Source organism: Pholcus phalangioides, unplaced genomic scaffold (assembly GCF_987345545.1).
Source record: "Pholcus phalangioides strain wild (caught in Gottingen) unplaced genomic scaffold, Ppha-v1.0 ptg000011l_1, whole genome shotgun sequence".
In the NCBI taxonomy this organism is placed as follows: domain Eukaryota; kingdom Metazoa; phylum Arthropoda; class Arachnida; order Araneae; family Pholcidae; genus Pholcus; species Pholcus phalangioides.
Window position 1 is genome coordinate 36,662,501 of NW_028301604.1, and position 21,843 is coordinate 36,684,343.

Below are 21,843 nucleotides of genomic sequence, written 5' to 3' on the forward strand. Positions count from 1 at the left end.
ACATCAAAGCAAAATTTGACGTCTGGTATGAAAAGAGAAAATGTGAAAAATTCGTCTTCCGAGACGAAATGTACGAATACTGCAAGTAAGTTTTTTTTTTTGTGCTGCATATGATTTATTTCTTTATCGTTTTCCAAAGCTATAATGAATATTTTTATTTTTCTAATTTCTTTTAGGTCAGACGTTGATATTCTTCGACGATGTTGTTTGAAGTTTCGAGATGAGTTCTTGGAATTAACGGGTGTTGACCCCTTCCAATATCTGACCATTGCCTCGGCCTGTATGGCGACCTATAGGTCTAAATACATTGATGAGGGGTCAATTGGAATGGTGCCTGTATCAGGCTATGTCAACCAAACGAACAGCAGCAGACTAGGCGTTGAATGGTTATCATATCTCAATCACAAAAATGGCATGAAAATAAATCATTCAAGAAACGGAACAGGAGAAAAACGAATTCTCGGACTCAACGTGGACGGATTCTGTGTCGAAACAAACACTATATTTTTGTTTCATGGTAAGCGACATTTAAGTTACTTTTTGTTTTACTACATTTCTTAGTTTATTTTCTGAACTATTTTCACTAATTATTGTTTTTTATATCTTTTAAGGTTGCTATTGGCATGGGTGTCCTCAATGTTTCGAGAAAGACATGATGAATCCTACCACACAAAATTATATGTGGGAACTCCACAAAAAGACCATAGAGAAAGAAAAAAAGTTACGACAAGGGGGTTTCAATCTTGAAATTATATGGGAGCACGATTTCAGTGCCCAGAAAAAAACGGACACAGATTTGAAAAATTTCTTGACGGACTTCAACTTTGTTGGTAGGTTAGAACCCAGAGACGCATTCTATGGTGGAAGGACCAATGCTACCAAGCTCTTCTATCAAGGCACTGCAAAATATATTGACTTCACGTCTTTGTACCCGTGGGTCAATAAGTACTGCAAGTGAGTACTTTAATTATTTTTTTATAAATAAATTTTAATGTATTGATTAAAAAAAAGATTATCGATGGTTTTTTCCATTCCAGATATCCGGTCGGACATCCACGGATTGTCACAGAAGATTTCGATGACCTATCATCATATTTCGGTATAGTAAAGTGCAAGGTTTTAGCACCCAGAGGTTTATACCTACCCGTTCTCCCATACAGGTAAATAGAGCGTGTTTTTTCCCCTCTAAATTATTATTATTTGAGTGTTTTTTCTAAATATTTATTTACTCATTTATTAAAAAATGTTTTTTTTCTAGGTCTAATGGAAAACTGACTTTTCCCCTATGTCGTTCGTGTGTTGAAACATTATCTAAAGAATGTCAGCACAATGATGAAGAGAGGAGTCTCACAGGTACATGGGTTTCTGAAGAGATCAAAAAGGCCATTGAAAAAGGCTACATTGTGAAGAAGATATACGAGGTAATTGTTTTATTCATCACTTTTTTTTTTGTAGTTTTTAACGTTAATCCATATAATGTGATATTGTTTTCAATCCGTAAATTGTTTTTTCCAGGTTTACCATTTTGAGCAATCGCAGGAGGGTCTATTCGCCCCCTACATCAATGCTTTCCTCAAGATCAAACAGGAATCCTCTGGTTGGCCGACTAACTGTGTGACAAACGAGGAGAAAACCGCATACATTAACCAGTATAAGCAAGTCGAGGACATAGAACTAGATCCCAAAAACATCCAGGTTAATCCAGGTCGACGCCAGGTGGCAAAGTTATGTCTAAATAGGTAACTTTTAACTTTATCATACATGGTTTGATAAAAGTCACGATGTTTTTCTCTTTTTTTTCATGATCATATAGAATCACTGGTAAACTAACGGTTTTTTTCTTAGCTTCTGGGGTCGCTGGGGAATGCAAGAAAACAAGACCCAATTGACGTATGTAACCAAAACATCCGATTTTTATAAGATGATGAATGATACTGCGATAGAGGTAAATATGTTTTTTAGATTATTCTTCATAGTTTTATAAAACATTCAGAGTTATAATTTTAACTAGTTAAAAAAATCAAATACTCATTCATTAAACCAAAAACTTTTGCAGGTTAAGGACTTGTATCTACCAACCGAAAACATAGCAGCTGTTCATTGGCAGTACAAGACTGATTGCACACCCCAAACAGATAGGACAAATATTTTTCTCGCTACATTCACAACAGCGTGGGCTCGGCTAAAGTTATACTCGGAGATGGAGAAGCCGTGTTGTATTTTGATACAGACTCGTAAGTTGCTAACATATTATAAAAATTTTGATGAAACTGTTAAATTTCATTAGCAATCATTTACTTATTGATTTTTATTTTTTAAATTTCAGAATAATCTATGCCAGTAACGGGGCCAACGACCCGCCACTTGGTGATTTTCTTGGACAGTTCACAGATGAACTTGATGGACATACGATTACTGACTTTGTATCAGGTAATACCCTTTTTTAAAAAAATTAATATTTAATCCATAAAAAAAAAAAAAAAAGGTTCTCATTTGAATGAAGTGTCATTAATATTTTTTTCCATAGGGAAAACTGATATTTGTCAACGTTTTTATTCTATTTTCGTAAATTTTATAGGTGGAGCAAAAAACTATGCATATAGAAGGTCGGATGGACGTAAGATTCGCGGTTTCACACTGAACTATAGGAATTCAAAAATCCTCAATTACGACACAATGAATGCCCTGGTTCAATCCCTGGACTTCACCGCAAAAGTCGTCATTCGAGACGAATATAAGATAACCAGAGAGGTTAAAAGAAGACGAATTCTCACTAGAGTTGAAGAGAAGAAGTATGGCCTTGTCTACGACAAAAGAATATTGAAGGATGACTTCTCCACGTTACCCTACGGATATTGATAATGTTTCCACAATAGGGGAAAATCCCCTATGTATATACGCTCCTATTTCATGAATAAATTATTTTTGCTATAGATTTGTTTCCTGTCTTGTGGGTTTTTTGCATGCATTCTCTTATTTTTTATATGTATCATATAATTTCATAAAAGTAATATAAGAAGTATTAAAGAAATGAAGAAAACATTAAGTAAATAACAATATTGAATTAATATATTACAAATATATAGAAAAAAGAATCAGTTTAAAAGTATTTGTTTAAAGAGTTGAATTGAAAAACTTTGTATAGAAATTGAAAAATGTATTAAAGTGAAAAATTTCAAATAAAAAAACAAAAAAAAGTCGGTAAAAATAATCTTGAATCTAATATAACAAAAATAAATGTATAAAAAATTAAGTACGTTAAAACATATTTTTAAAACTTTTTAAACTTTTAAAAACTTTTAATAGAAATGTATAAAAAATTTCAAGTGAATGAAATAAAAAGTAATAGTTGAAACATAAATAATAAAATAACTATGAATAGACAAAAACTCGAGATAATAGAGAGATTTCGTTCGAGATACCGAAAGTGGGGATAAACATATAAACACAGAGACGGAGGGTCCTCGGAGTAGGGAAGACTATATCTCAGTAAATACCTGGAGATGGAGCGTGCCAAAAAAGCGCGGTATACCGCTGCGTATACTACTGTCATGCGTTTGTGAAGAAATATTCTGTGAATTCCCAAAAGAGTTTTGCAACCGGCGTAGGAGGTGTGAGTTATGGTGTCTGTTACCATACTGTTGACCCTTTGAGTGGGAAAATGGTATAACTGCAAACCGATAGGGCCCTATTAAAATAATTGAGGAGGTTGCTCCTATCTGCGGTAACCTTTTAAAGGTAAAAGGAGCATAGGAGATCTAAGGATATGGCCAAAACTTAACATAAGGTTATTGAAAATAACTCATGGAAGTATGAATCAAAGCAGAAAATTGATGCTTATCATGAATTCAGATGTTTGGAATAATTGAGAAAATTTACCAAGTTGTGAATGGTGGTTGCATTTACTACATCACTTGGTATCACCTGATGATCACCAAAGTAGTTCCTTCTCGGGATTGAGAAGGCGGAGCATCGTCTCACATGGTGAAGTGCAGTTTCATCTTCCTCTCCATACACTGGACAAATAGGTTAATCTGCATAGCCAGTTATGTAGGTGTTTTGCTAGGTTAGCATGACCACTGATGATCTGTATAACCTGACGAATCTGTTTTTTATTCAGTGAAATAAGTTTATTTTCAATATTCGGTTGGGTTCCCAAAGTCAGCTTGGCTTGCCTGCAGTCATGCCTTGAGTTCCATTGCCGAAAATGTTTATTTTCTATCCATCGTTTGACATCTCCTTTTATTGTTGACATGGAAACAGGATAGAAAGGTTCAGGTCCAGATAGCTTCAGGTTTGCTGCCTCTGGCTATCTGGTCGTTTCCCTGGAAGTTTTCATGTCCAGGAAGACAATGAAGATTAAACAAGAAGACAATGTTGAAGTTGTTATGAAATGTTGTTGTTGTTAGAAGACAATGTTGCTAAATACTGCTAATTTATTCAGCATATCAGTGCAGTATTTGACGCACAGTTGGAACTTGAGGAAATTGTCAAGACATTTTAATGCTGCTTGGCTATCCGAGAAGATAACAATTTGTTTGCTATGCTCTTTAAAAATCAGGCTTTCAGCCAGTGTGGCTATTGCAAGTACTTCAGCTTGGAAGACTGGTCGTTTTACCAAGATACAAATGCATGTTGTGGTAGTCATGATCCACTCCAGACATGCGGAAGATTTCTCCAGCCCCAGTTTAGGTTATCCTGGAGCCAGTGTAACACTCGATAACTCCCGTTTAGATGTTGTCAATTATGTTAGTGATTTCATTGATCCCAGGTATACGAATAGTGTAATTTTTTGTAAAGTTTTTTGTTTTGGAACAGCAGTCTTGCCATTAGTAGAGAAGGAATTTCTACTTTACCCCCAAAAATATTTTTAAAAGAGTTTGTATCCCATATAAGGTTGGTTGCACCAAGTACCATTACTTTCCAGAATGTCCATGGTCTTAAAAGCTTCTCCTTGTAGATACCATCTTAGAGAAGGGCGATAGAGGGGACTGTGTAAAGCTCCCGTGATAAGAATGCACGCTAATCTTTGTACTTTTTTTAAGACAAGTCTGGTAAGAGGTTTTTGCTAATACCTGATGCCATACAACACATCCGTAGCTCAGAATTGGGAGTGCAATAGCAGTGTAAATCCACTGGGTGGTAGTAGGATTCAAACCCTACGTTTTACCAATAATTCTTTTGCATGGAATAAGTATATTAGTTGCCGTTTAGCTCTTTCTTGAATATGGATTATCCAAGAGACATCCAAGGTATTTCACTTTGTCACAGATGGTAAGATCTTGTCCCTTCAGGGTTAGTTTTCCAAGCTCCCACTCTTTCTGTCCCATGCAAAGACCACTATTTTGGTTTTTTCCGTAGAGAATAATTTGGTTTTTCCGTGGGTGGCAACGGCACAGAGTCGTACGCATCCCGTTGATGCTCGTAAATTAAAACAATAACAAAGTAAAAATTATATATTCAAACATTTAATTTCTAATTAATATACAGCAATTAGTATAGCTTGTCGGGGTTGCTACACTAATCATGGCGTACAATAACATTCAGATGTATTTACCATGCAGTACATCTATTCAATCTGATGAAGACAAAATTGTGTGTTCAAATTGTAAGGCAATATTTCACTTTTACTGTGCTAGACTTGCAGAAAAAAATTTCAGAAAATTAGTGTCGCGTAAATCGGCATGAAAATGTGGCAGGCATATCTATGGTGCTCCTACGACTTCTGGTGTTTCGACGGGAAAATCCGTGGCAAGTGATGTGGCTATAAATACAGAATCAACAAGTGTCGCTGAATTGGTGCCGCGTATAAATGAAAATCTCGCTAAAGAAATTGGGGAAACTGTAACCGACTCATCGCCGGAATCTACCAGTGTCAAAAAACGTTATCGCAATATTCGAAAAGCAGTTTCAATCTCTGATGGTCTATATCACCAACCAATTTACAACGTATTCACAATCTGTAGATTCATTGAAATCCTTGCTAGAACAAAACTAATGAACTGAGGGAATGCAAAGAAAAACAGCTTCTCTTGACAGAGGAAAATTCAATCTTAAAAAATGAAATAAAACGATTGCATTCCGAAGTTGTTGAACTTCAACAATATCCTAGGAGGTGTAATGTTGAGGTTTTGGGTCTACCAGAGACAGCTGATGAAAACAGAAACGATCAAGACAGCTATGTTTCAACACCTAAAATTAGATATAGCTGAGAGCGTTAGCCATCCATAGAGTGCCAACTTCAAGAAAGGACAAGATTAAGCCTATTATAATTGAATTTGACTCAAACCCCGTGATATGTGTTTAGCTGTGACGCGTGAACTGAAATTATGTGCTTCGAAAATTTATTCTAGGCTGAGACCGAATACTGTTTATTTCAATGAACAGCTCCTTATTTAAAACAGGTATATACGCTAACAATATCACGAGTATATCACGCTAAACAATTCAAAATGGAGCATGATTATAAGTTTTGTTGGGCGAAAGGAGGTAAGATATTTTTGCGTCAATTGGAGGGTTCCGGAGTGTAGAGAATAAGTACTATTGAGAGGATTTAAATAATATCGTTCACTGATAGTGAAATAGATTGTCACTCTGGATGATGTCCGAAATTTTTCATATACGAAATGTGTGATTTATCTTGCCCAAAACTTGAATTATACGTAGCCTATGAACAAATTTTGGCGAATTAATTATAACTTTAACACCTGTGTTGAAATATATAGATGTCTTGGTTTTAAGTAAAATATATGGGTTTATGAAAATGAAATTGCATTGTACAATATATCCTCGATTTTTCAACATTTTTCCAGTGTCTTAATGAAAATAGATCTGGAGGGGTTATTGTTTTTGCAAAAAAAATCACTCAATTTCAGTCAAATAACCCTTGTAACAATGCAAACCGCTGAATATGTTGTAATTTATAGTGATCGCTTAAAATTGTTGGTTTTTAGTGCATATAGAACTCATGCATTCTCCTGATAAGCCGTAAAACAGGGGAAAAAATAGTTGGGTTACAAAGGAGGTTTTCGATCTTTCAAAACTCTAAAACAGTCTATTTGAAATGTAAAAAATTTACATTTGATGTCTTGGTGAACATTGTCTATAAATCGGTTACTTCTCGTGTTAAAATGAAAGTTACTGAAGCAAAAAATAAATTTTTTCTACATAAATTTAATAAATGCCATACATCACAACAATGGAAATTTGTAAATAAAATATTAGGTAACGATGGGTCAAAATAATCATTACCTATGGGAGAGATCCAATTTTAACTTGAAATAATATTAATACCCATTTCATTACGATGTCAAGTGGAAATAACTCTTCATATCAAAATTATGTTCCTACCTATTCAATTAACAATAACCCTCAATCTATGATTTTTTCTGAAATAAGTTATATCAAATATAATATTTGAGACTTCAATATATCTCGATCTCCGCTTGGTTATCCAGGCTTTCATACTTCGTAAAAACAGCGGAGAGTGCCATCGTTTCTCTCTATAGCCCCGTTCACATGTACACTGCTCAAAACAATTAGGGGAGCAAGCAAAAAAGTGAAGAAAACCGTGCGAGACAGCCACGTATTGGCATACAATGGATAGTACACGCGTATCAATGCGCAATACAGAAAAAAGACGTCAAAAAATTTGGAATTAAGCTTTAATTCTTTGAAAATATGGAAAAAACATGAAAAGATGATTTAGGGCAACAATTTGGTTACATGTAAACGATAAAAAAAAGTACTGTTTAGACATGATGCATGAGTTTTAATAGGGCGTGTGGTCTCCTCGAACAGCTAAGACTACTGCACACCTGTTTGCCATGGATGCGATGAGGTTATCGATCAGACTTTGGGGAATACTGTTCCACTCCTCAAGAAGTGCAATCTGCAAGTCTCGGACAGTAACAGGCGGCCTTGGTCACGCAGCAATGCGTCGTCCGAGCATGTCCCAAACATGCTCGATTGGATTCAGGTCAGGAGAGCACGCTGGCCATTCCATACGCTGTATTGTTTCAGCTTCAAGCATGTTCTCCACCAGACGAGCTCTATGCGGTCGGGCATTATCATCTTGGAAAACAAAGGAATCTCCCAATGGCTCCAGCGTAAGGGATGACATCAAAGTGCCATTCCGAATGATATGCAGGTCCGTACGTCCGGCTATGCTGATTCCACCCCATACCATCCAACCAGCTCGTCTGTATTGTGACCTTTCATGAACGAATGCGGGGTTATTTGGAGTGCCCCTGTCCCTCTATACCAGAACACGTCGGGTGCCACCTCCAGATTGAATCGGGACTCGTCTGTAAACAGCACTTGGCTCCAATCATGTTGCTCCCAATCTCGATGTTCAGCAGCCCATCTTCTTCGGGCCGCACGGTGGCGTGTGGTCAACGGAATGCAGACCATTGACCTACGTGCATAGAGCCCTCCCTCATGAAGCCGATTACGTACTGTTTGGCTGGACACCCTTCGCCCTGTTGCCAAGAGCAACCGTCTTTGCAGCTGCGTAGCATTCTCTGTTCTGTTTCGACGGGCTGTTAACCGTATATACCGGTCATCAGTTGCTGTAGTGGCGCGTGGCCGACCTTGCCCTTGTCGACGTCTAACATTTCCGGTTTCTTTGAATCGATTCCACAGCCTTGCAACAACACTTCTGGCGACTCCAACAGCGTCCGCGACACAACGTTGTGTTTGCCCGGATTCCAGTCTGCCTATAACACGCCATGCCATGGATTCCGGTAAATCACGTTGTTGAGACATCCTCAAGTCATCTTGTCTCAAAAAAAAAAAAAATACTGCGCAATCGAATTTCACAGTTACGGCAGTAAAACAGACGTTTCTGCAACATCCCGATTTCTGCCCTTATCTCCTTTTTCTATTTTTTGACGTCATGAACTTTGATTTGCATATGAAGTTTTCTTCTTCCGTTTCCTGCTAGGCTTTAAATTATGGATGATTCATTTTATGTTACTTATCGGTATACATCTTTGCGTAATTTTGTTAAAACCATGTGCTCCCCTAATTGTTTTGAGCAGTGCACAATAAAACATCCCGGGAAGTTCCCGGTAACGGAGATTTTCGCTATAAACCGTTCACATGACGTTAAGTTTATGCCGGTAATCCCCACCTCTTCTTTCCGGAAGTTGTCACTGGTTACGTAGGTTGAACGGAAGTGATTGATTCAAGATGTTTGACGAAGGGGCTTATAGCAGTTTTCGCGGCGCAAAGGATTATGGGAGACAAGGTCGGTATCGACCTCCAATCCACCCCAAGAAAGATGGACTTTTTTTGATGAGCTTCTCTCCCACCTTTTTCTTCCCTACGAGGGGACAAAAGTTGTCATGCCGGTAATTACCACCAAAGCGACCCCCAATCTTGCACATGTGAATGGGGCTTATATGTCGCTATCTGGGGGGGGGGGGCTAACGTCGTAAGAGCTATTAGCTGAGCTAGGCTGTCCATGCGCAGTCCCGTTGAGCATTCATACATATGCTCTAAGGCAGTGGTTCTCAACTGGGAACCATATGGCCCCCTTGTGGTACTGGGATATTTCAAGGGGGTCATGGAAGAAAATGGAGAAAGGGACCATGACAGGTGGTTTGGAGAGCTTAGAAAAAAAATTAAGGTGTGAAGAAATAAAAATTTTATATTAGTGACTAACATTTACAGTGAGAAAGAGAATCCAACAAAACAACCCATAAAACCAGGGTCTTCTTTAGGGCATGGACCTACCCAGGCCTCACCGCCTACATTTTGCAACAAGTTCCCTAAGATGGGGTTTTTCTCAAGTCCCCGGCTAAATTTTTCAGACCCCCCTTCCTTACATGATTTTTATTGTATGAAAAAAAAAAATGATGAAAACCATATTAGGCCCGGGCTGTAGCTCGGTCAGTCTCACTCTTGTGAGGGGCGTCATGCCCATAAGTGACCCCACCTTATGATATTTTGTATAGTACAATTAATTTTGAAAATAAGTAGAAAATATGTAGGCTGTTTATTTCCAGCTAAAGTATCGGACTGCCATAGCATCACTTTGCCTAAGGAGGGGGGCCCCATGATATTGAGACGGTCCTCATAGAACTCGGACTAGCGGGGAGATCGATAAATTCTAGGCTAGTGACTAGGCTAGTTTGGAGGCCAATTTTCTTCGCAAAATTTTCGTTCAGTATAAATTCACTGGAAAAAAATCATTTCAATAATACGTATAAAGTGTCTTGCTTCTAAATGAGAGTTGAAAACTCTGGGTTAGACAGGGGAGCCACGAGAAAAAAATATGGTTCAAAAGGGGGCCACGGGCAAAAAAAGGTTAAGAAACACTGCTCTAAGGAATGAAAATGTCTGTCTTCTGTAGTTCAATAGTTAGAATAATCGCCCATAGTGAGAGATTGGTGGTTGAATTCCCCACAGAGGAATGTGAATTTTCTTTCCGAACTATATATACATCTCGATCTCCGCTTGGTTATCCGGGCTTTCGTACTTCGAATTACTAATCTGCCTCATTTCAAAAGAAAACTTAAAGAAAAATTTCAATATCATTTGTTGAGTGAAGATAATTTTCACATAATTCCGTAACTGCAAAACTTATTAATCTGCCTTTTAATGTCTAATTGCAGTAGCACTCCGAAAGTCAGCCACAATATGTACGTGTATAATACACACATTTCTTTTCCCCCTTTTTTCTATTTACTTCAACATAATGAACACATCATAAATATTTACTATTTCATTTCAGAATACTTATACTACTAATTAACTTGTTTTTGTATTTATGATTATATATTTGTGTGTTTGAATTTATATATATTTTTTCTCCATGAAAAGTTTACATATCAATTTTTATTTTTTTTCATGATTATAACCCCAGTATTCGCAACCATTTGTCTCTTGGGTAGTGTTATTTTTTAGAATGTAACTGTTATTTAATAAAATAAATTGAAATACTAGTTGATGCTTATCACCCTATCTGTTGACAGAGTGTAAGGTTTGTTGAGCAAGATGTGGATATATCATGCCCTTGGATGAGCACGACTAGATCGGCTGCATATGCCTGAGTATATCCTGGTCCTTTTTTAGATTAGACATCAAGGAGCTGAAGATTGTTCCATAAAAAAGGAGAAATGATTCCCCCTTGCGGGCATCCTCTCCTAATAGATCATTCAGCTTGGTCATCAAGAACACGAGCAATGATTGTTCATTTCCTGAGCACATATGATCTATCCATCTAATTATCATAGGTGGAATGTTGCCTTTATTAGTCGACTATATTAGTGCCTTTCATATAGTGGAACGTAACATTATCGAAGGCTCCAACGATGTCCAAAAAAAAATGTCAATAGCAAATTGCCCATTGACAATTGTTTTCAGTTCTCCAGATCAACTGATGAAGAACAAAGTCAATGAAGTACCCAGTATTAAAGCCATGCTGGTTCACATTTATTTTTCCCATTAAATGGGGGAATATTAGATACCAGAGAGAGAGTACTAGTTTTTCCAATAACTTCAATTGAAATGATAATGTAATCATTCTATCATGATCTATAATAGGTGTCTTTTCCTGGTTTTGGTAGGAAGACACCTTTGGAGCTCCTTCATACTTTGGGTATTAATCCTAAAGCTAGGCTGGCTTTGTAGAGACGAATCAGATAGCTGCCAATAATTTCCCAGCCTTTTTATAAAAAGATAGGATATATTCCATCTATGGTGATTTGAAAGGAGAAAATCCTTTCAAGGCTTCGACACATGTCATAATTAACTATTATGTTGGCTAGCAAAGTGTCTACTGATTTCAAGGCAGGTCTAGACTGTTCACCAGAGTCTTGTTTTGTAGGTCCGATAAGGTGGTAATCCAGTGGACATGTCATTATCCACTGGATTATGTCATAAGTTTTTTTTTTCTCCAAAAAAATTTCCCTTTCACTGTCGTGAGGAAGGAGCTCTTGAGAGGCGGTATAAAATATTACAATTCCGTTAAATTCAAATTTCACTGAATTTTCATCATTTTTTTTTCTGGAAACGTTTTCCTTTGGCTCTCGTGAAAAAGAATCTATTTAGGGGCGGTATAAAATCGCAATTTCGCGGCATTTCGCAAATTAAAATTTCACAGAACTTCCGTCATTTTTTTCCGGAAACATGCATTGGCCAGCGACGACTTCCAGTCTTGGTTGTGTATATTTGATCCACGATGTCGACTCCATATTTAGTTTCGTTATTGTAGGCATACAATAACGAAATACGGTATACAATAAGAACATGCTAATTCAGGAAAAGTCGAGAAATTTCAGGTGGTTCGGTTAATTCTTAGCAGAGATATGTAAGCTAAAACAGCGTGCAGGGTCATAAAGACCCCCGTCCATCTTTCTAGTGTTAATATTTCATCATTGATAAATGGAACTTGCAAATGCGGATTATGCGATATCATTTTGTCTTGAAGTAACCGAGATTTTTATCTACGGATTTATGAACAAAAAATATAATGTATAAAGTACGCGTTAACTCATCTATTCGAGGGAAAGTGACCGTGGTATGTGGGTCACGGAAAACAAATTGGTATACGTAGGTTTGCCATATTTTATCGGTGGAAATACGGGAGATCCTAAATAAAGAATTGCTCATTACTAGGCCGACCATACTTGCTCGAGAAAAATACGTGAAATTGGGATTCGAAATACGGGAAAATACGGGACAATGTCAATTATCGCTAAATGATGCCAAAAGTAAGCGAAGTCGTTATCTCGTGCTAAAATTACAGAAAAGTCGTCAATCGCGGGAAATAAAGCACTACTAAATTGCAGTGAATTAACAAAACAAAAAAACCATGAAAAAAATGTGAGATGAATATTCTTGTTTGTAATCGTAATGAGGCTTTTTAGATCACGTGGATATTTCCTTCTCTCTTGAGGGACATACAAATCGTAGACAAGGTAACCAATATGGCGACTTCCAGCGCAACTCATGAGAAACATAAATCAAAATTAAAGAAACATAGAAATGAATTGGTTTTTTTTTTCTTTTTGACGTGGGTGCTAGATATTTCAAAAAATTTTCTTGAATCTCAAATTAAAGATTCGCCTACTTTTGCTTCACACAATGCTTGATTAAAGCTGCGTAATTTCTTTCCGTGCTTGAAAAAATACAAATAAAAAGTTGAAATCAATGTTATTGCATGAATATCCAACTCAAAAGTTAGTCCCGACTGATTATTTTATATTTAATTTTTTGAGCTTCATATTTCTAAGCGAACTCAATATTTCGAAAATCGAGAATTTAGTTATTTTATTTCAAAATTTTGAAATTATTGATGAAAGTGGAAAATTGATGATTGTGGAAAGCCCTACTAAATTTCCACATTTCTACGGTAAATTCGGCAATTTTAACATTGATTTCTATGGAGGAACATCCTGTGCTTGTCCCTCCAAGTGATACTGATGATGATTATGACGTCTATTCCAAAAGTCTCACTATCGTGATGTAATTTCTAAGTTAGAAAGATAATTTTAATCATTAATTTGAAGAATAAAAAAAAGGGAAGTTCGCTTGGTTGAAAATACTTGAAAACCGGGGACATATATATATTTTTGCAAAAAAGTAGACGGCCAAAAAAACAGAAAAAACTGGGACTGTCCCGGGAAATACGGGATGTATGGTCACCCTACTTATTGGTATTCTATCTCTCATAATTGTCAAATGTTGAAAAAATTGCTAACTATAGTTAAAATTGATGGGAAAGAAATGCCGATGGGTATGTACGAAGGAGGACTACAATAAATTGCAGTAAATAAAAATGTATTTCACGAAATAAATGTTATGTTATTGTTATTTTTAAAAATGTCTTGTTCTTGTTATTTAAAAAAAACCGGTCACAAATATGTGACATGAACATTTTTGTTTACAATCATAATTAATCCTACCGTGATATGTAAGAAATTAAAATTATCTTCCTCCACGTTTTCAGTCATGATTGAGCGAGTTTGAGTGAGTCTGGTCGAAAATACAGGACATTTTGAAAAACAAATTCGGAACAGTGAAAATAAAAGATAAATAGCAAAATATATATATACTTAGCAAACGTTTTGTGGTGACGTAATGCGTATGTCCCATACGTCACGCATATCCCGGGACATTCCCGTATGTTCACGTTAGTTTGGCTGTCCCGACTTTTTTGCAAGAATGCCGCGGTTTGTCGCGAATGTTCTACATTGTAGAATCTACATAGCCTACTTAGATGTACTTATAGTTTTATACTTTATTAAAATCAACTATTGAAATTATTTTCAACTCATAAATTATATCACGATAATTACAACTATGAATAAGAATATTCACCTCAATGTCGCACGCACAAAAACGCAACTGGTTCCATTTTTTTCGCGTGTTTTTCGTCGGTAGTGAGCCAAAATCGAACGGGACATATGCGGACAACATGGAAATAGGATCAAAATCGGACAAATTTTGCCGCGCCCTCGATGTTGGCGCTGTATCTCCCATTTGTTTCCCCAACCTGTTGAATGGCGACAAAATGGATACAACAAGAAACCGAGTCAAAATCGGACAAATTTTGCCGAGCCGGCGATGTTAGCGGTTTATCCCTAATTTTTCCACCAAGCTACTAAGTGGTGATTTCCGCTTTGACGGACATTATAAAGACATGCAGAGAAATTTGAACAATCAAAGACGTGAGTCGTCTATACCAGTCGCCAGAACCAGTTAAAAAAAGCCCGTCCTCTTTGAACCACTGACAAGTGATCTATTGCTACACGTAAAAAAAACGCAGACATATAACCCCAACACTGTAATAATATATAGCTTCAGTAGAACTATTGTTATTATTATCACAAAAAAATGAGTAACTTTGCCTGGTTTTAATTTATACAAAAATTGCCACGTTTTTAAGACAAATAAATTACACTGGTCGAATGGTCGACGCGTTTCGGCTCTTCAATGGAGAGCCGTCATCAGGACCTCGTGGTCAGAACTCACACGAATGAAGAGTGATGTTTACGTCTGGTCGTCCGAAGAGTTCGCCTTTGTATTTGCTGCGTCCGAGTGGTCTTTGGATGCGAATTGGGGAGCCATCTGTTGTAAAGTGTTGAAAGTTTTTTCACGACTGAGGTTAATAAAGCCTGTCCAAGCTGACGAAATAGGTGGTGTGTTTCTTTCATCATTAACGAGGAAATTCTGGCATGTTCTGATGAAGTATCCCTCGAGAAAATTCAATTCCGAATTGTGTGTTGCTTTTTTAAAAACAAATGCTTTGTCAAAATCAAAATGATGTGAATGTTGCCAGCAGTGTTGGGCAATAGCCGAATTATCCGTCCGTCCCTTCTCAACATGCTTTCGGTGTTCGAGAACTCGAATATTTAGATTTCTTCTAGTTTGGCCAATATATCCATTTTCACAATTCTTGCATGGGATGAAGTAGATACCAGATTCTTTGGAGGGTGAGATAGGATCTTTCAGATGGGAAAAGGTGAGTATATTTGTTGGCTGGAATATTGTATGGAAGTCAAATTTCTTGAAGATAGAAGAGATCATGAAACTTGAAGAAACGAATGGAAGAACAACGGTATTAGAAAACTGTTTTGAGTCAGCTGGGAGCAGGTTCGTGGTGCATGTCTGGGTCATTTTTCTGAGGACCTTGTCGATGATAAAAGGTGAAAAACCCCGATTAGAAGCGATGTCACGAAGGATATTGAGTTCATTCTGGAGGGAGGCTGAATCACTGCAAAGTTTTTTTGCTCGATGAACAAAAGAAGAAAATGCCGAAAGTTTCTGATTGGGAGGATGAAAGGATTTTGCATGAGGTGGCATGGAGATAGCGAATGGCTTACGGTACACAGATGTATGAAATTCAGTGTCTGTCTTTTTAATGAGCACGTCGAGAAAAGGCAGTATATTATTTTTTTCCATTTCATAGGTGAATTCAATATGTGGGTCAATAGAATTCATAAAATTGAATAACTCAGTGACATTGACATCAGTCTCATCAACTAAAGTGAATGTGTCATCAACATACCTGATCCAAAGTTTGAAGTGGTGGGTTTCCAAAAGTTTTGTTTCGAAAAAATCCATATATATGTCACAGAGGATAGGCGAGAGTGGGTTGCCCATGGCAAGACCTTCTGTTTGGCGGTAAAACTTTCCAAACACTGAAAAATAATTGTGCGATACACAAAGTTGGGTGAGTTGACATATTTCTTCGATTTCAATCGAGGAGAAGTGGAATTCTTGCAGACGTTGTTTCAGGAAAGAAATTGCACCGCTGATGGGAATGTTAGTAAACATGGATTTGATATCGAAGGAAATCATTGTAGCGTTATCTGGTTGAATGCTGCGGATGATGGAAACGAATTCTGAGGAATTCTTTACTGTGAAACGATGTTTTTTGCAGAGAGGGGACAAAAGTTCAACGAGAAATTTAGCAAGTTGATGCGTAGGTGATCCAATGCAAGAAATTATAGGTCTTACTGAAAATGAAGGTTTATGCTCTTCCAAAAATACACAAACCTTCATTTTCAGTAAGATATTTTATATATATTTTCTTAACTTATTCTCAATATTATTACATTCATATCATCATTAAGGTAGCTTAATTTTCATATTTATGGAATAAATGCGATGAAAGTGAAATTAGCCAATGTAGATGAAAAAATACGAAAATTTTGCTTTTTATAACTTTTCCTCAAAATTTCAAAAATTTACAATTTTAAGCGAAAATAGGTTGTGATTTTGCTGAGCAAAATGCTTTTGAATTCTAACTCGTGAATAAGATTTCAGTTGCCTTCCGTTTCCGAGTTCTGTCCGAAAATTATGAACCATATCGACTATTCAGGACCAAACTATATATCCATTCGCGTACGTTTTGCGCAGTAACTCAATTTTCTCATGAACGTAAAAGTTAGAGCCATTTTTTGGAAAAAGTTTGACAGCAGCAGAAGAGTTTAAATACATTTATTTTACACGACATTCGACGCAACAAATTAACCCCTGCAGCGTATACAGTGAAAACCACTGAATATGCTGCAGGTGTTTTTTAACTGTAAGGCTGGAGTATATCTGACGCCGTGACAAGAATTACATCAACTTTGCATCCAAATTTTGTACTTTGGGAAAGCTTCTCCAAAATAATATTTTTTGCAACGGAGTGCCATGGTATGAAGTCATGATAGATAGAATCATACAACATCTAAAAGACTCCTGTTGATGGTCATGCACATTTTTAAATGCAATGAAATTCTACTACCTACTTGAACTTTGCAAAGGCAGTTATTCAAAGTGTTCGTAGTCCCGCTAATAGCGAGGATGCTACTAATTCGGTTCACCAACAACAAAAATTGATTCTGTTTACGAACACGCAAGCCGGAAAATATTTGACTAAATTCGAAATGATAACGGAGAAATTGAACTACAGCCCCATTTCGATTTTTTTTAGTTGCTTTCCTCCGAATTCGATTCCTTTTACACAGCTCATGGACCAGCTTGTCATTTCAAACTTTGAGACGGTTTTCATCAAAGAAATTTTTGAAACATATTTTGCAATAATCTCTGACACATAATTGCCACTCTCTGATTTCTAGAAACATCATTTTAATATTCTACATTACTCGTAGTGCTTATTGATGAAGCTTGGCAGCAAGTGACTTATAAAACCATGAATTCGGTTTGAAACGCATTGTAGCCAGATTGCTTTGCTGGCAGAAATTTCGAGGGCTTTGACACAAATTAATAGATGAAATTTATCACAATAGACATAGGCCCGGCTCTGCTCTGGTATAGCATATATGCCCATTTTCTCGTAAGGTCGGGATTTTCTCTGGAAAAAAGTGTTTTTAGTGTCAGTATGATTGTTTCAATTGGTTTTGAGTTATTCACTTGAGCGTGAAAAAGTAAAAATTGACACAAAGAATTTTCGGGGTCTTAGAAACGAATGAATCTATTTTTACATTGATTCCTATAGGGAAAAGTGATTCGGATTGCCAACTTCAGAAACGAATTAACTTCGTAAACCGAGGGTCGACTGTATTACTGTATATGCATACCTACAACCACGTTACTACTCACAGAGGGAAGTACTATTAAAGAAGGAGATATGGAGAGACTACTGAAATATTAGCTTTTAATTAAGAACTTTAATACTTACTTTCAAAATGAATCCTGAAGGAAAAATATATAAAATTAGTTAAATTAGTTTTGTTCATTTTTGCGAATAAATGCGAAATCTCTGATCAAGAAAATTTTATTTGTATACAAATTTCGTGTGACGTGCATTGCCTGCATATTTAAATCTGACAAGTGAGTGATGTGTTTTTAAAGATGTGCATTTATTGATTTACAAATACGCATTACTTAGTGTCATCAGGGACGGGCTTAAGCATTTTGTGGCCCGGTGCAGAAAAAGCTTTGCGGCCCTCGAAAACGAATTTTCTCAATCCCTGAGTAACCGTGAACAAACACCCTGGAGCACACCAGGTTTACATGGTCACAATAAGCATCAAACTACTATTTCATGGCCATATAAAAAAATCATTGGACAATAAATTTGGACGATATTGCCCGCTGCTCAAAGACACTTAAACGTTGGAGAGCGGTCGGGGCCATTGAACCGATTGCCTACCCAGGACCGCAACTTGATACTGTTTCAGCCGGGAAAGTATGCATTATGTGTGTTGTCTGCCTTGTGTAATTTTTTTTAATTTTGAAAGAATAATTTAGCACCCCATCGTCCAGAGCACTAGATCCACCTCCATCCTTTAGGGGGGCAAAGGGTTCTGTGAAATCCCTAGGCAAGAGAAATAGAGTTCGATCGATGAATTTTAGAGGTTTTAGACAGAATTTTAAGCTACAGTGAAACTTCGATACAACTCTGCGGACCAGGAAAAAAATGCATTGTATATTATGTAGGGATTATCGTTATGTCGAGAGGTAACAGTCTAACATTAGAGAGTATAGGCATTTTCAAACAAAACTTGCAAAAATATCGTCGTAGAGTAATTTATCGTTATATCGAATAACGAATATCGTTGTTGCAGCAAGGTTTAAATGCATTCGCTTTGTAAAAAATGAAGTTTTTAAGTTAAAAGGTAATCAAAGTATTTTCTTTCATCCCGTTTTTGTGACCCCTAACATTTAACGCCCCAACCTTCACATCTGCCCAAGGCCGGCCCTAAGTATCATCAATATTGATTTATCTTCCGATTTATGTATTGATTACTTTTCATGATTAAATTGATTCATTCCATTGATTCAAGCTCGCTAGTGATGTAAACTCCGCTCGCAGATTTAAATGCGATTTGTGTGCTGCTTATGTAGTACTACTGAAATTTAGTTGTCACTTTATGTTAAAAATTAAAGAGTTTGAAAAAAAAAAAAAAAGCCAGATTTTCAGAATCAGCACTCAAAATTACCCTGAAATCACTAAAAAGTTTTTGGTAATAAAATTAGAGTTGAGCAGTCTACGTGTCAAAGCAATCAAAATTTCTGCCTGAAAAGCAATCTCGCTACAATGCGTCCCAAACGGAATTCATGGTTCTGTAAGTCTAGAGCCGCCCTTGGATGTGTACGGTTGCACCGGGCCCCACACTCACAGTACCTTATTGGAGGCTTCCATCAATTCTTAAATTATTTCTTGCATTAATTCCAAATTTTCATCAACTCTAGAATTTTTTCTTCCGTTCATTCTAAAAAAAATCAATTCTGTTATTATTTTTATAATTAATTCTGAATTTTCATTGGTGCTGGAACCATTTCTTTCAGTTATTTTTAATTCCTGAATTCTAAATTTTTCATCAGTTTCTGGAATTGTTTCCTCTCATTACTTTAAAAATTAACTTTAAGTACTGAATTATCATTAATTTTTTTTTATTTACATTTTATTGTGTATTTAAAACTTTTCGTTAGGATATTTCTCAGCATTCCTGCATATTCTGAAATAATAGCTGATGATCCCCTTCCCCATAAAATATATAAAATCGGGGTGAAGAGGGTCCTAAACATTTTCGATGCCTCGAAATTTTTGAGATGTACTTGACCCTGTGTAAATCACTTGCTGCCAAGGTTCATGAATAAAAATTATGAGTAATGTAGTGTATTAAATTATGTTTGCAGAAATCAGCGATTGTTAATTCTGATTGATAATTAATTTTTTATCCATGGGCTGGATTAAGGTCGGGACCTGACTACGGCGCGGTTGCAGGCGGTTGAGGTTGGGGGGGAAGGCATCATCTATAGTTTTATCCTGTCAACGCACAGATACAACTGCAACCGCTGGGGGTGGGTTTTTTTTTTTGGACGGTTGGGGTAACCGGAAGGCTGTCATCATCTATTGGAAAGGTTTGAACACCCTGATGACGGTTCGGCTGGACCTGCGGTTGCTGTCTTCCATTGTCTATTAAGTGGTTTGACAAGGAGGGTGATGGGATTTCCGATGCACTGGACAAAGGAATTGATCTTCTTTTCAGGTTGCCATAAAAAATGAGGGGAAAAGACAAATTCGTGGAACTGTATGGTGAAGTTCCATTCGACAGAAACTAATTCTTTGTTTGGCGCTATTGCACTGATGACAATATAAAAAACCAATGAAGAAAAAATTAAATTTTCTATAACCAATGATTTTTTTTTTTGCTTTCCCACATGAGCCTACATTAAAACTCGGTTATAATGCATTCATAAAGTAACGCGATTACGCCGTTAAAACCGAGATATGTATTTTAAAATATTTGAATGAAATGCATTGGATCCCGATTATAACGTTTTAGCAAAAAAACCAATTAGTACCTCATCCAAAAAAGTACAAATTGCCAGGAGGCCCAACCATTTCTAATAAATTCATAAAAAATTATCAGAAGTAAAGATAAATAGACATCTGAAGGAATAAATTTTTATATTTGCAAATTCCATATCAAACTTCTGAAACATTTATTAAAAGCATAAGTATGAACAGGGGATGAAGCTGCATTGTGTGTGTTATGCTTTCATTATTCTGTTTTTCGACAATTGACTACTCCTCCCACCAGCTCTCAATCAATTCATTCTTCTTCATAGTACAATCTCCCATGGGGTGGGCAGACATACATTGACTCTTCTTCAAACTTTCCAGGAACTTATTCTCCCCCCCCCCATTCAACACATTTAGAAAATGTAGCTCGAAAAATCACCAGAATCATTCGCCAATAAGTGTTTAATTATCAGTAAACATGAAATGTCTGATTTCGACCCGATCGCCTATGTGATCGTGACCAGAGAACGTACCTTAAAAATAACCAGAATTACTCGCCAGTAAACGTTTGATTATTGATAAACATAAAATGTTCACATCTATCCCGATTTCCGACATGTCCGCATATATCTCGTTCGCTTTTAACCCCTAATCTTTTCATCAGTTCGGTGGACACACGAGAATTTTATCACGTTGCGGTTCTTTTTTTTTTTTTATCCCCTCCATTTTTCTTCTTTTTGCCAGAAATGGAGCATTTGGATAGCGAGTTGATTATTATATAACTAGAGAGCGGATTATATGCAAATGCATATTTTGGCCCTTTTTATACATATAAATGTATAAAATATGAGAGAATTTTCAGGTATTTTTTTCCTTCAGGTAGGATTTAATGAATTAATAGAGATGTTTGCAATACAGTATTTTCAAAATATCATCCGTTTTATTTTACAGTGTACTGTATTTTCCTGCGTATAATCCGCATGCGAAATTTGAAGAAAGAAAAAAAACCCCACGTATATATATAATACGCGGCAGCGTATTATCCACAGGATTTGAAAAAATAACAATAAAAACCTCTCTCTCAATAATCAGTCCATTGATACGCTAATTAATGGTCGCACTGTAAT

General features: G+C 36.6%; 3 protein-coding genes across 3 annotated transcripts in view; 2 read left to right on the forward strand and 1 right to left on the reverse strand.

The window, feature by feature from the left end:
• The window catches only part of LOC149080397 (uncharacterized), a 2,153-nt gene extending 1,554 nt beyond the window's left edge, over positions 1-599 (forward strand). Inside the window, exons 3-4 of the mRNA XM_089239528.1 lie at positions 1-85; positions 177-599. The exon at positions 1-85 is cut by the window's left edge and continues 263 nt beyond it. Of these exons, the coding sequence (XP_089095654.1) occupies positions 1-85; positions 177-561 (470 nt within the window). The 3' untranslated portion in view covers positions 562-599. The remainder of the gene's footprint in view (positions 86-176) is intronic.
• LOC149080388 (acetyl-coenzyme A synthetase, cytoplasmic-like) overlaps positions 1-21,843 on the reverse strand; it is a 1,034,375-nt gene that overhangs the window by 841,077 nt on the left and 171,455 nt on the right. The window lies entirely within an intron of this gene.
• On the forward strand, positions 639-2,881 carry LOC149080398 (uncharacterized). Its single transcript, XM_089239530.1, has 8 exons — positions 639-954; positions 1,038-1,160; positions 1,259-1,421; positions 1,516-1,739; positions 1,846-1,945; positions 2,057-2,234; positions 2,327-2,430; positions 2,579-2,881. Exons 1-7 carry the CDS (start codon positions 653-655, stop codon positions 2,329-2,331), a joined length of 1,095 nt encoding a protein of 364 aa, XP_089095656.1. The 5' UTR covers positions 639-652; the 3' UTR covers positions 2,332-2,430; positions 2,579-2,881.